This window comes from Oncorhynchus gorbuscha, linkage group LG26 (assembly GCF_021184085.1).
Source record: "Oncorhynchus gorbuscha isolate QuinsamMale2020 ecotype Even-year linkage group LG26, OgorEven_v1.0, whole genome shotgun sequence".
NCBI lineage: Eukaryota > Metazoa > Chordata > Actinopteri > Salmoniformes > Salmonidae > Oncorhynchus > Oncorhynchus gorbuscha.
This window is the reverse complement of record NC_060198.1, coordinates 28356831-28370061: the sequence shown is the minus strand read 5'-3', so window position 1 is coordinate 28370061 and position 13231 is coordinate 28356831. Positions and strand designations below refer to the sequence as shown.

Genomic DNA, 13231 nt, shown 5'->3' with positions numbered 1-13231 from the left:
AGTTAGTCTCTTCAGGTCCTCCACTTCATTCGCACTGGTTTGTAACTGGGTCTCCATGAGTCTTATCTCCCATAGTTCCCAGTTTCTCCCCCATGGCTCCTAGTTTCTCTCCAATAGAGATCAGTTCATTCATCAGAGAACCAGTGTCAGATGGGCAGCATGCTTTCTGGTCCTTGTGGTCTCCCTGACCCTGTGTCAGACAGACAGCAGCATAGTGCCAGCAAAAAGACTGCAATACCCTTCATTCTCAAAACCTTCTGAAACCTTTCCTGCAGCATCGTTCTGTATTGTTTCTCAGCCCAGTCTTCCTCTGTATATTGTGTACTTGTCATATTGCACAAGATGCTGGAAACTTTGTGGTTAACAGAGGGAAAATAGACTTGTGCAAAAAGACAAATTAACCTGCTTTGAAAAAAAAGAGTAATGAAAAGTAAAGTCTGTCCTCGTGCTCCTAGACCTTAGTGCTGCTTTTGATACCGTTGATCATTCTTTTGGAGAGATTGGAAACCCAAATTGGTCTGCATGGACAAGTTCTGGCCTGGTTTAGATCTGTTGGAAAGATATCAGTTTGTGTCTTGGTTTGTCCTCTGACAAATCAACTGTAAATTTCAGTGTTCCTCAAGGTTCAGGACCACTTGTTTTCACTATATATTTTACCTCTTGGGGATGTCATTTGAAAACATGTTAACTTTCACTGCTATGCGGATGACACAGCTGTACATTTTGATTAAACATGGTGAAGCCCCAAAATTGCCCTCGCTGGAAGCCTGTGTTTGACATACAGTGGGGCAAAAAAGTATTTAGTCAGCCACCAATTGTGCAAGTTCTCCCACTTAAGATGAGGCCTGTAATTTTCATCATAGGTACACTTCAACTATGACAGACAAAATGCCAAACAAAATCCTGAAAAATCACATTGTAGGATTTATGAATTTATTTGCAAATTGTTGGAAAATACGTATTTGGTCACCTACAAATAAGCAAGATTTCTGGCTCTCACAGACCTGTAACTTCAAGAGGCTCCTCTGTCATCCACTCATTACCTGTATTAATGGAACCTGTTTGAACTAATCAGTATAAAAGACACCTGTCCACAACCCCAGAGAAAATCTTGAGGGAGTTGAAAGTCCGTGTTGCCCAGCAACAGCCCCAAAAACATCACTGCTCTAGAGGATCTGCATGGAGGAATGGGCCAAAATACCAGCAAGTGTGAAGACCTTGTGAAGACTTAGAAAACATTTGACCTCTCATTGCCAAAGGGTATATAACAATGCATTGAGAAACTGATTTATTTTCCACCATAATTTGCAAATAAATTCATTAACTTTCTCCTATAGAGCTCCATTTTTATGGAATGGTCTGCCTACCCATGTCAGAGACGCAGACCTTTAAGTCTTTGAAGACTCATTTCTTCAGTAGGTCCTATGATTGAGTAGTCTGGCCCAGCAGTGTGAAGGTGAACAGAAAGGCACTGGAGCAACGGACTGACTTTGCTGTCTGCCTGGCCAGTTCCTCTCTCCACTGGGATTAACTGCCTCTAACCCTATTACAGGGGCTGAGTCACTGGGGTGGGGGGGACCACATCAGCGACTTAACCCACTCACCTCTCCTAGGGACAGCATGGAAGAGCACCAGTAAGCCAGCAAATATGCTACAGGGTTTAAATTTTAATTGTCTTTCATCTCTTGGCAAATAGCCTGAAAGTGTCAGGTCAGTTTACAATCAGTCTTCAGGGCTTTTGTGTTCCTTCCTGGCTCTTACCCAACTAATTCTCAAATCATGTGCCTTCCAGGAACGGTCCTGATGGAACAGAACATTGGTAGACAGTAGGAAAACAGGTTACAACAGGACAACTTTCTCTTAATGGAGCAGAGTTGTTCTCTTGGCTGTTGAAACTATACTTTCTACACAGCTGTAATCCTACCAACTTTAACCTAGCTCCATCTTGACGATTACAGTAGTCAACAATGAACAACATACAAAATAAATGCATGAGGCACAAAGAGTATCAAAATATGAGCTTTAATTTCAGTCACACACCGGAAAAGTTGTATTAGTGTCGGAAGAAAAAGCTGACCGCTCAGATGTTTCTGAACACCGCAAAGGAGACACTTCATCTTCTGTAACGCATATAAGAAGGTCCCTTTCAAACACGAACATTTAACAAAACATCCACTTCCATCCCAAATAAAAATAGTATGTACAGTCAAGTAAATTAAAGTTTCTGTAATGCAAATAAATAGGTGCTTGTGTACATAACAAAATCCAAAAGAGAAGACCTAGTCTCTTGCAGAAGGAAATCCATGTTGAAATTGAGTGGTGAGGTGGTGGTGGTGAGGGTGAGGGGTTTCAGGTGGTGGTGGTAGGGAGTGGGACTTAGTCCATGTGTCGGTGAGTGAGGGGCCAGGTAGGCGTCTTCTCATGCTGCTCGCCTCCTTGTTGGCACCTCCTGGAGGGGACCGCAGTGGCCCCCATATAGTTTGGCTGCCCGCGACTCAAAGGCATTCACCATCTGCTTCACCACCTCGTCAAAGAACAGGGTGGCCAGCTGGGAGTGCAGCGGGGACCTGAACTCGAAGGAGATCTGAAGAGAGAAGGGGAGAAAGTACACTCAAACGCCATAACCATGCTGCTGACACAAGTCTACCTATCCATCTGAGGAGTATTGTTCCCGTCGAGGACAGTGCTCATATCCAAACGAGGGACCACCATCTGCATTCCAGCTTTAATGGCTGGCTGAAAGACACACAATTAACTCATTCCATACTATTCATTATTCCTGCCAAAAGGCCTTAAATGAGGCCGTCCAAAAAGACAAGTCTGTCCTCCCATCTCCCTCACCCCATTTCCACTACAGGCAACCTGTCCCAATATCTGGGTCACGAAGTAGAGGGATGACCTCTCTGGCCAGATATATGAAGAGACTAGGAACACTAAATGTACTGGATATAAATAAAACCCTAATTGCCTTTACTCAACTACTTCCTCCAAAACAAAAAAGGTATCTTCATAGGTTGAGAGAAATGCAAGGCCCGGTATAAAACTATCCCCTGGCCGGCAATTTGATCTCAAGCCCTAAAGTTAATTAGTAATCACTCATGTTCGCGTGAGTAGACCGACGTAGCCTTCATAAATGTTAACACTAAGACGACGTGTACTTCAGTGGGCTATTATCTAACCTTGCTGACTTTTAGTCTCAGGCTGACACCAAATGAAACTGTTTTGGTGGACAAAATGGTGGTACTCATGTAACGGAGGTGAAACAGCTAGCTTAGTTAGCGGTGTGCGCTAAATAGCGTTTCAATCGGTTACGTCACTTGCTCTGAGACCTTGAAGTAGTAGTTCCCCTTGCTCTGCAAGGGCCGCGGCTTTTGTGGAGCGATGGGTAACGACTGTTGTCGATGTGTGCAGAAGGTCCCTGGTTCGCGCCCGGGTATGGGCGAGGGGACGGTTTAAAATTATACTGTTACACTCACATGGAAGTCGATGTTGCAGGAGTCTGGTTGGTCCTCGGCAGCAGGGGCAAACCTCCATATCGTCTCCAGGTGGCTGAAGAGGGAGCCGTCTGTACACACTGCCTGTGTGACAACATGCACACTCATCATTACACACGGCTCTTGTCCAGGACATGGCCGACAAAGCCGCTCTAATCCATGCTCTATGGACGTAGGAGCACAATGTTAGCAGCTAGGTGATAAAAAAGAAAAAAAAAAGTAGTATTTATCCCCTAGGAGGATCTAATCAATGTATTACAGATGATTTAACCCATTCATCTGGTCCCACAGTACATTTAAATCCCACAGGTTAGAGTACTGAAATGCCACATGATATGCCTTCAGAAAGTATTCACACCCCTTGACTGTTCCAACATTTTGTTGTGTTACAGCCTGAATTGAAAATGAATTACATTGGGATTGTGTCACTGGCCAACACACAATACCCCATGATGTCAAAGTAGAATTACGTTTTTAGAAATTTGAACAAATGTATAAAATGTTAAGCTTTAATGTCTTGAGTTAATAAGTATTCAACCCCTTTGTAACAGCAAGCCTAAATAAGTTCAGGAGTAAAAATGTTGCTAAACAAGTCACATAAGTTGCATGGACTCACTGTGTGCCATAGTGTTTAAGGGAGCCTATTGGTATTGATAAGCAGACATTGAATGTCCCTTTGAGCATGGTTTTGTTATCAATTACATTTTGGATGGTGTATCAATACACCCAGTCACTACAAAGATACAGGCGTTCTTCCTAACTCAGTTGCCAGAGAGGAAGAAAACTGCTCAGAGATTTCACCATGAGTCTAATGGTGACATTAAAACACAGTTTAATGGCTGTGACAGGAGAAAACAGACAATGGAACAACAGTGTAGTTACTCCATAATATTAACATTATTGACAGATTAAAAATAAGGAAGCCTGTACAAAATAAAATATTCCAAAACTTGCATCCTGTTTGCAATAAAACTGCAAAAAGTGGCAAAGAAATCAATTTTATGTCCTGAATACAAAGTGTGTTGGATTTGCCCAAAACATAACACATCACTGTACCACTACATATTTTCAAGCATGGTGGTGGCTGCATTATGTTATGAGTATGCTTGTCATTGGCAAGGACTAGTGAGTTTTAGGATAGAAATAAACAGAATAGAGCTAAGCACAGACAAAATCCTACAGGAAAACCTGGTTCAGTCTGCTTCCCAACAGACACGGGGGGGAATAATCTAAATTCAGCACGACAATAGCATAAAACACAAGGCCAAAGAAGACAGTGAATATTCCTGAGAGTCAGAGTTACAGTGACTTAAAAATTGTCTTAAAAATCTATGGCAAAACTTGGAAATGGCTGTCTAGCAATGATCAACAACCAACTTGACAGAGCTTGATTTTTTTTCATGTGCAAATATTTTACAATCCAGGTGTGCAAAGCTCTTAGATTTACCCAGAAAGACTCACAGCTGTAATCACTGCCAAAAACAATTCTAACATATGTTGACTTAAAATAGAAATTTCTTTATTTAATTTAATAAATTAGCTAAAATATCATGTTTTCACTTTGTTATTATGGGGTATTCTGTGTAGATGGGTCAGAATTATTATTTTTATCTGTTTTGAATTCAGGGTGTAACAAAATGTGGAATAAGTCAAGGGGTGTGAATACTTTCTGAAGGCACTCTAAATAGGGCACGATTTTCATATTCATACAGGATGTCTACCCATCTCCGTGCTATAAACCGTGTTGTACAATGTTATCGGGGCTTACCCTGACATGGTGGTTTGGGACAACCGTGACCTCCGAGGTATAACGCTCCACGATGGGAGGGAACCCAATCTCCAGGTGGGCCCGGACGTCCCCGTTCTTTCCCTTCACGACCCGGGACTTCTTACACCAAGGGACAAAGTGCTGGTACTGGTCCACACTGGCCACCACACTGTACATCTGCTCTGGAGTGTACCTGGATGGGGAAGGAGAGGGGGATCCCATCAAGAAGATGCTCAAAGGACTACCCAGGTACACTTCAAAAATACTAAGTCAGGAGTAAACATTGGACTGTGATATAGGAAAGATACAATATGCTCCCCTATATTTCAAGCCAACCACATGTTAACTGAAGTGTATTGAAGTTGAGAATAGGAAAGTGGGGCTTTAGAGTCACCTCTGGTCAACAGGGGCTGACAAGACAGAGGGGCAGAGAGGAGTTGTGGGTGTGTGATGATGTCTCACCCTAGTGTGCGGCTCTCAGAGTACTCCATCCTGCGGGCAGTGATGGCGGCAGCCAGGTTAATGAAGCTGCGGAACGGTGTGGTCCGGAGGAGGGGGGAGGATAGCGGAAGGGCGGCACGCCATGCTGACAGGACCCCAGAGCTGCCCAGGTGTCTGGGAGGAGGAGAAGAGGGAGAAAATGTGTTCATCTTTGGTAAAGCACACTGGTCTTTAAAAAAAAATCACCACAGCAGGTGACTAAAACTGTTTGATAGTCAATCTTCAAACTCCAGAATAAAAAAATAACAGTTTTAAAGTATCATAACAAAGACAATCTAAATGATTGTCCCAGTTTGGTGAAAATAGTCTGGTTGTGTGTTTAAATCCCAGATTGAAAAACAATGAGATCAGATCAAACCCTTTCAAAAAGCTCTATAGCTTCCGCTATGTAGTAGGCCTATCTAAAATAGTTACTGAACTCAGATGAATTAGTAAAACACCTGAGGGTTATGAACAGAGCATGTTGAATGCACCTTGTGTAGGAGGAGCCTAGAAGACCTGCCAGAGGGACCTACTTCCTCTCTCAGTCCCGTGACTCAACATTCCAATACAACATCTCACATCGGCCCACTTAAACATTGCCATACAAAATCTCATTGCTTCAAAAGCGAAACCCTCAGCTTCTAGCCAAATTGATAGCCTTCACTACATAATCACCTAGGCCAGTCCTTCCTGAACGTTTTCACTCATGCCCCACCATAGCCACGGGAAGAGGTTTGCGGTGGCGTAAGCTGCAGATGGCTGTATCGCACCCCTAATTACAAGAGTAGTAAAATGCCTAAATATTGTTTAAGGGGGCCCTACTTCCCACGGATATGCATGCCCCCCTTTCATCACGAGGGAACATTTCCTGCCCCCCACAATTCTAGCCTTCAAGTTTGTATTCTAAACATAATACAGAGGAATGATAGATTCTGCTGGTCAGAGTCCGGGAGACAGGTAGGCTGCCTCTTACTGGGGAGAGAAAGACATTTGAGCCTACTGCCTGACATTCAGAGGAACAGACATGTTGTAATTATGTAGCCTAATGTACGCCAATATAGGACAAACCGTTATAAAGCGCGAGATGTGCATCTTGTCACTTCGCAATATAAACTTTCTCCATTTGGATTCCCCCCCCATAATTCTTAACATGTTCAATTGTACTGCACTATTACTTGTTCCAAATTAGCTCAGGATTTTACCAATCTTAATTGTAACCGGACATCCAGCTAACTTCTCTACATTTGTTTGGTTGTTTATCACCTACCTCTCTGCTGCCCACCTGGAAACACTAGGGGGAGCGTCTCAGATTTAATACATTATTATATTAGTTTATCATCTACCTCTCTGCTGCCCACCTGCAAACACTAGGGGGAGCGTCTCAGATTTAAAACATTATTATATTAGTTTATCATCTACCTCTCTGCTGCCCACCTGCAAACACTAGGGGGAGCGTCTCAGATTTAAAACATTATTATATTAGTTTATCATCTACCTCTCTGCTGCCCACCTGCAAACACTAGGGGGAGCGTCTCAGATTTAAAACATTATTATATTAGTTTATCATCTACCTCTCTGCTGCCCACCTGCAAACACTAGGGGGAGCGTCTCAGATTTAAAACGTTATTTTATGTACATTGTATTGCCTTTGTATTCAACCATTGTGAAAAATAAATAAGCTAGTTGATGAATGATCAAAATAGCCTACACGTCACTGGTTGTTGCAAACTTGCTGGAGGATCGCTCACCGGCATTTTTGCACTTACCTGATATTTGCTCTGTTGGGATTTCCTCGTACAACTTTTGAAGAGTGTACTTCAGACATCTCAACCAGTGCCCGGAAAAGAAGTGGGGTGGTTTTGATGGCCATGCTCGAGGTTTGTGGGAATGCAAATTCTTAAAATTTTGAAGAGAAGCGTTCGTTTACTCCCTGCGTAGCCCGGCTTTGTCCAAGGTCTGCTATAAAATCATGTGTCACTTAGGTTGCATAAAATGGACCAATAATGTGTGACGTGGAGGGGGGGTATATGCCAGACAACCAATAGGAACGAAAGATAGGAGTGTTATATGCTATTGAGTATTCATGATTGATCAATCAATCATCAATCTGTAAATTCCCATACAGACCATTCATTATTTTGGGTAGTTTCAGTTTTTTCTGTTCGGCATATAGAACTGTATCTCTCTCTCTCTCTCGTACACACACGCACGCACTCTCATTCCAGTTGTCGACTGCAGGTATGAAAACTATTCGCGCCATGAGTTTTCGATATCGCTCATTTGCACTCCACGTCAATGATATCATGTCACCGTGTGGGACTGTGGGTCAATTAACCTTGTCGGAGTGGGCGCCCTGAGTCTAGTTTGTGAGTTGGCAGGCTGGGAGGGTCTCCCACTCAGAAGTGCGAGATGGGGAGGGGAGACGAGGGCAGGTTGACCTCAGGTCTCCCCACTGGAAGCCCGAGGTAGGGGGAGCAGGGGAATCTATCAAATAGCGCGCCTCTAACTTTGTACAGTACAAATGCAATTAGTAAAATCAGTCACACAAAGAAATGCTACCAAATAAACCACAATTCATTCATAGTACTGTGAATATATAGTTCCACAGACATATTGTTGCATTTTATTTCTGGTTTGTGTGAAATCGTTAAGAATAATATATAAGCAGTCTGCACACCACCAAGGTGAACTGGTTTAGTCTTGACTCTTGGTTGACAGTGTTGGGGGTTGGGTAATGTAGTCTTGACTCTTGGTTGACAGTGTTGGAGGATGGGTAATGTAGTCTTGACTCTTGGTTGACAGTGTTGGAGGATGGGTAATGTAGTCTTGACTCTTGGTTGACAGTGTTGGAGGATGGGTAATGTAGTCTTGACTCTTGGTTGACAGTGTTGGATGATGGGTAATGTAGTCTTGACTCTTGGTTGACAGTGTTGGAGGATGGGTAATGTAGTCTTGACTCTTGGTTGACAGTGTTGGAGGATGGGTAATGTAGTCTTGACTCTTGGTTGACAGTGTTGGAGGATGGGTAATGTAGTCTTGACTCTTGGTCGACAGTGTTGGAGGATGGGTAATGTAGTCTTGACTCTTGGTTGACAGTGTTGGAGGATGGGTAATGTAGTCTTGACTCTTGGTTGACAGTGTTGGAGGATGGGTAATGTAGTCTTTACTCTTGGTTGACAGTGTTGGAGGATGGGTAATGTAGTCTTGACTCTTGGTTGACAGTGTTGGAGGATGGGTAATGTATTGATGCTCCAGTTCAAATTAACAAAAATGTGTTTCTATTTGTCTTTGTTATTTCTTTTTGATATTAGTATTATTTTTGTATATATTTTTATATTTATATAGTTTTAAATTACATTATTTATTTGTGTTGTTCCAAATGTCTGAATTAAAATTACAGTTAGTGCAGAATGGTGCTTTTTAGGGGGGGGGGGCGCCCAGGGAGCCATACAAGCTAGAACCTTCACTGGGCTGGACACAATTAAAGTGGCTGTGCCAACATTTTCCAGTAATAATACAGCACAAATTCCCCCCCAACATATTTAAGTGTAAATGTGTACAATCACATTACATAATTTAACACACAACACAGGATAAATGTGACCAGGAAACATCACAAATTTCCCTTGACAAACGAGCACGTTATTATTGCAAAGTAGTCCGCGCAAGTGCACAACTGCGTAACTATACAACTGCTTACAACATAATGAAATATACAACGTGTCTATCCCCTACATATTCAGAGAGAGAGAAGAGGAGGAGATAAGATTGGGAAGGAAGGAAGAATAGAAAGCCCTGAAGGTGTTTTCATTCAGCCCAAAAGAGCACAATTTTTACCATTTGAAAACAGCCACACACAATACAATACAAAGCCTATAGTGTTACCAGCTGTGCACCACCATCTCCTCCCAAGGAGCCACCATCGGTAGGCACGAAGAATTGCTTCGTGGTCTTATGGAGGGGGTTCAAACGTTGGCTGAACGTCATGACCGGTCATTGGACATTTTGCTGCCGCAATTCCGCTGATTGTCTGGGAGGCAACCTAACACAGTGGTAACCCCACAGCCCCTCTGTAACTCAGCTGTTAGCAGCGCCATCTCATCAGTCACTCCACCTTCTCGGGAGCCCTGCTTATCTCCCTCGAAACGCTTCAATGGAGAGTCGAGCACCTGTCTGGCGTTTCTAGCTCAATGTTCCCTGATGTCAGGGAGGGCTCTCATCTGTGCGACTGCTGTATGGAAACAACAGCCAGCCATATGCGTTAGCGTGGAGGGGTTCGTGGGAGAGGTGAAGAAGGTTTTTGATGCCCCGTTCTCCGGGAGAGAAGCTGCACGTAAACTAATCCAGCTTCAGCAGGACTCCCACAGTGTGGCCGACTATGCGGTGGATTTCCGCACGTTGGCAGCTGCGAGTGCTTGGAACCAGGAAGCGCTGTTCGATATGAGGGGGGATACTGTCACACGCTGATGTGTTTCACCTGTCCTTGTGCTTGTCTCCACTCCCCTCCAGGTGTCACCCATCTTCCCCATTATCGCCTGTGTATTTATACCTGTGTTGTCTGTCTGTGCCAGTTCGTCTTGTTTGTCAAGTCAACCAGCGTGTTTCTCTCAGCTCCTGCTTTTCCCCACGTCTCTCTTTTTCTCACCCTCCTGGTTTTGAACCTTGCCTGTCCTGCCTCTGAGCCCGCCTGCCTGACCACTCTGCCTGCCCCTGACACTGAGGACGCCTGCCTGACCATTCTGCCTGCCCCTGACCCTGAGCCTGCCTGCCGTCCTGTACCTTTGCCTCCTCTGGATTACTGACTCCTGACTGCTCTTGACCTGTCTTTTGCCTGCCCCTGTTGGATTATTAAATCAGTCAGGCATGAAAACATTAGGCTAAATCATAAATAAACAGTATTCAGGTTGACCTTTCTTGTGTTTCACGTTTTGCAGCATAAGGCATAGATGCCTAGGCTTGGTGTTGAAAATTGAGATTATTTAATCATACTGTGTAGTCCAAAGAGTCCTTTCAAAGGACACCGGAGCAGTCAGCATGCAAGATACGGCCTGGAGTGGAGAAGAGTCTCTCAACACTTCATGAAGTCATAGGAAGGGTGATGTTGGCCCTGAGTAGTCTATGGAAGTTAGGGGAAAATGTCAGGGCTGCAGCTGTCCAAAACATAAATAAGGAATTGTAATTCCTGACCTCCCCACAATCCAGCATCCTCAACAGAGATATGAGCAGTGATTATTTCAGTGCATAAGTCCTATACCCTATCAGGCAGGCCACTGCTGCTCTCATTAGTCCATACTGATCCTCCTGGAACCAGGTGTGCAGCTCAGTCAGACCATTTAGAATTTGTTGGTCATATTTCGATATGAATTTATAAAAATCCCTATCCTTGGCTTTTGAAAAGTTTACATAACTTATGACTAGCTAGCTCTAGAATTGCAGGGGGGGGGGGTACCATATGATTGTGATACAACATTAGATCCCAGGAACCTCCTATGCATGGGTGGGCCAGTGTTCAATCTGGCAGAGCCTCTGCCCAGACAGGCCCTGACACGGCTTTGCCTATGGTCTCTGCGCTCCGCCCCCAATTGAATGGTCAAATTCCAATGCAGTGTCCTCAACACTGTCACAGCTTGCTCTTGTGGAGATTCAAAGTCCAAACCCACCGTGCATGATGTGGGTGGGTGGGTGTTTCGTGACGGAGGGGATGACTGAGACAAGATGACGGCCTGTCTGGTTATGATGCAAACCTGGACTTTAGTACGCTGTCTGGTACTATCTCCAACTGTGGGTTCAAACAAACTCAGGGCAACTTGCAAATGATAGCAGGTTGACATGGGTCACATGACATGACCTACTGTACTGCAGGCTGGAAAAAAATATCCATATTGGTATTACCAAAATCAAAGTCCATAGGCCAATGTGCTATATGTGGCATTCAGAATAACATTGCTTTAATCCACTGTTTGATAAAAAATAATTGTGGCTATGCTGTGTGTTGACCTCCCACATGAATTAATGTCCTATAGCTTAGGGTACTATGGTAGGTTAGGTCAGAGGCCATAGCTCGCTCTGTGCTGTAATGGTAGGTTAGGTCAGAGGCCATAGCTCGCTCTGTGCTGTAATGGTAGGTTAGGTCAGAGGCCATAGCTCGCTCTGTGCTGTAATTGTAGGTTAGGTCAGAGGCCATAGCTCGCTCTGTGCTGTAATGGTAGGTTTGGTCAGAGGCCATAGCTCGCTCTGTGCTGTAATTGTAGGTTAGGTCAGAGGCCATAGCTCGCTCTGTGCTGTAATTGTAGGTTAGGTCTGAGGCCATAGCTTGCTCTGTGCTGTAATGGTAGGTTAGGTCAGAGTCCATAGCTCGCTTTGTGCTGTAATTGTAGGTTAGGTCAAAGGTCATAGCTCGCTCTGGTGTTGTAATGGTAGGTTAGGTCAGAGGCCAGGTTAGGTCAGAGGCCACATAACTCGCTCTGTGCTTAATTGTAGGTTAGGTCAGAGGCCATAGCTCGCTCTGTGCTGTAATTGTAGGTTAGGTCTGAGGCCATAGCTTGCTCTGTGCTGTAATGGTAGGTCAGGTCAGAGGCCATAGCTCGCTTTGTGCTGTAATGGTAGGTTAGGTCAGAGGTCATAGCTCGCTCTGGTGTTGTAATGGTAGGTTAGGTCAGAGGCCAGATTAGGTCAGAGGCCATAGCTCGCTCTGTGCTGTAATGGTAGTTTAGGTCAGAGGCCATAGCTCACTCTGTGCTGTAATGGTAGGTTAGGTCAGAGGCCATAACTCAGTCTGTGATGTAATGGTAGGTCAGGTCAGAGGCCATAGCTCAGTCTGTGATTTAATGGTAGGTTAGGTCAGAGGCCATAGCTCGCTCTGTGCTGTAATGGTAGGTTAGGTCAGAGGCCATAGCTCGCTCTGTGCTGTAATGGTAGGTTAGGTCAGAGGCCATAGCTCAGTCTGTGATGTAATGGTAGGTTAGGTCAGAGGCCATAGCTCGCTCTGTGCTGTAATGGTAGGTTAGGTCAGAGGCCATAGCTCAGTCTGTGATGTAATGGTAGGTTAGGTCAGAGGCCATAGCTCGCTCTGTGCTGTAATGGTAGGTTAGGTCAGAGGCCATAGCTCAGTTTGTGATGTAATGGTAGGTTAGGTCAGAGGCCATAGCTCGCTCTGTGCTGTAATGGTAGGTCAGGTCAGAGGCCATAGCTCAGTCTGTGATGTAATGGTAGGTTAGGTCTGAGACCATAGCTCGCTCTGTGCTGTAATGGTAGGTTAGGTCAGAGGCCATAGCTCGCTCTGTGTTGTAATGGTAGGTTAGGTCAGAGGCCATAGCTCGCTCTGTGCTGTAATTGTAGGTTAGGTCAGAGGCCATAGCTCGCTCTGTGCTGTAATTGTAGGTTAGGTCTGAGGCCATAAATGGTAGGTTAGGTCAGAGTCCATAGCTCACTTTGTGCTGTAATGGTAGGTTAGGTCAGAGGTCATAGCTCGCTCTGGTGTTGTAAT

General features: G+C 44.4%; 1 protein-coding gene across 2 annotated transcripts; it reads right to left on the bottom strand.

Annotated features, from left to right (window-relative positions):
- Positions 1–2003: 2003 nt before the first annotated feature.
- LOC124016163 (coenzyme Q-binding protein COQ10 homolog, mitochondrial-like) lies at positions 2004–7947 on the bottom strand. Of its 2 annotated transcripts, none has more exons than XM_046331702.1 (5): positions 7512–7947; positions 5725–5877; positions 5263–5455; positions 3477–3574; positions 2004–2584 (listed from the first exon to the last, which is right to left on the bottom strand). In XM_046331702.1, exons 1-5 carry the CDS (start codon positions 7613–7615, stop codon positions 2518–2520), a joined length of 615 nt encoding a protein of 204 aa, XP_046187658.1. In that variant the 5' UTR covers positions 7616–7947; the 3' UTR covers positions 2004–2517. The 2 variants fall into 2 exon arrangements, with proteins under 2 accessions (XP_046187658.1, XP_046187657.1); XM_046331701.1 differs by having other exon boundaries at positions 3477–3578; positions 7512–7768.
- Positions 7948–13231: the final 5284 nt, after the last annotated feature.

Coding starts and splice junctions, on each gene's coding strand:
- LOC124016163 (XM_046331701.1), bottom strand. CDS start 7,615: ATGGCCATCAAAACCACCCCACTTCTTTTCCGGGCACTGGTTGAGATG. Junction 5,878..7,511: donor CCCAACAGAGCAAATATCAG/GTAAGTGCAAAA, acceptor TCCTCCTCCCAG/ACACCTGGGCAGCTCTGGGG. Junction 3,579..5,262: donor TCCCAAACCACCATGTCAGG/GTAAGCCCCGAT, acceptor GTTGTCACACAG/GCAGTGTGTACAGACGGCTC.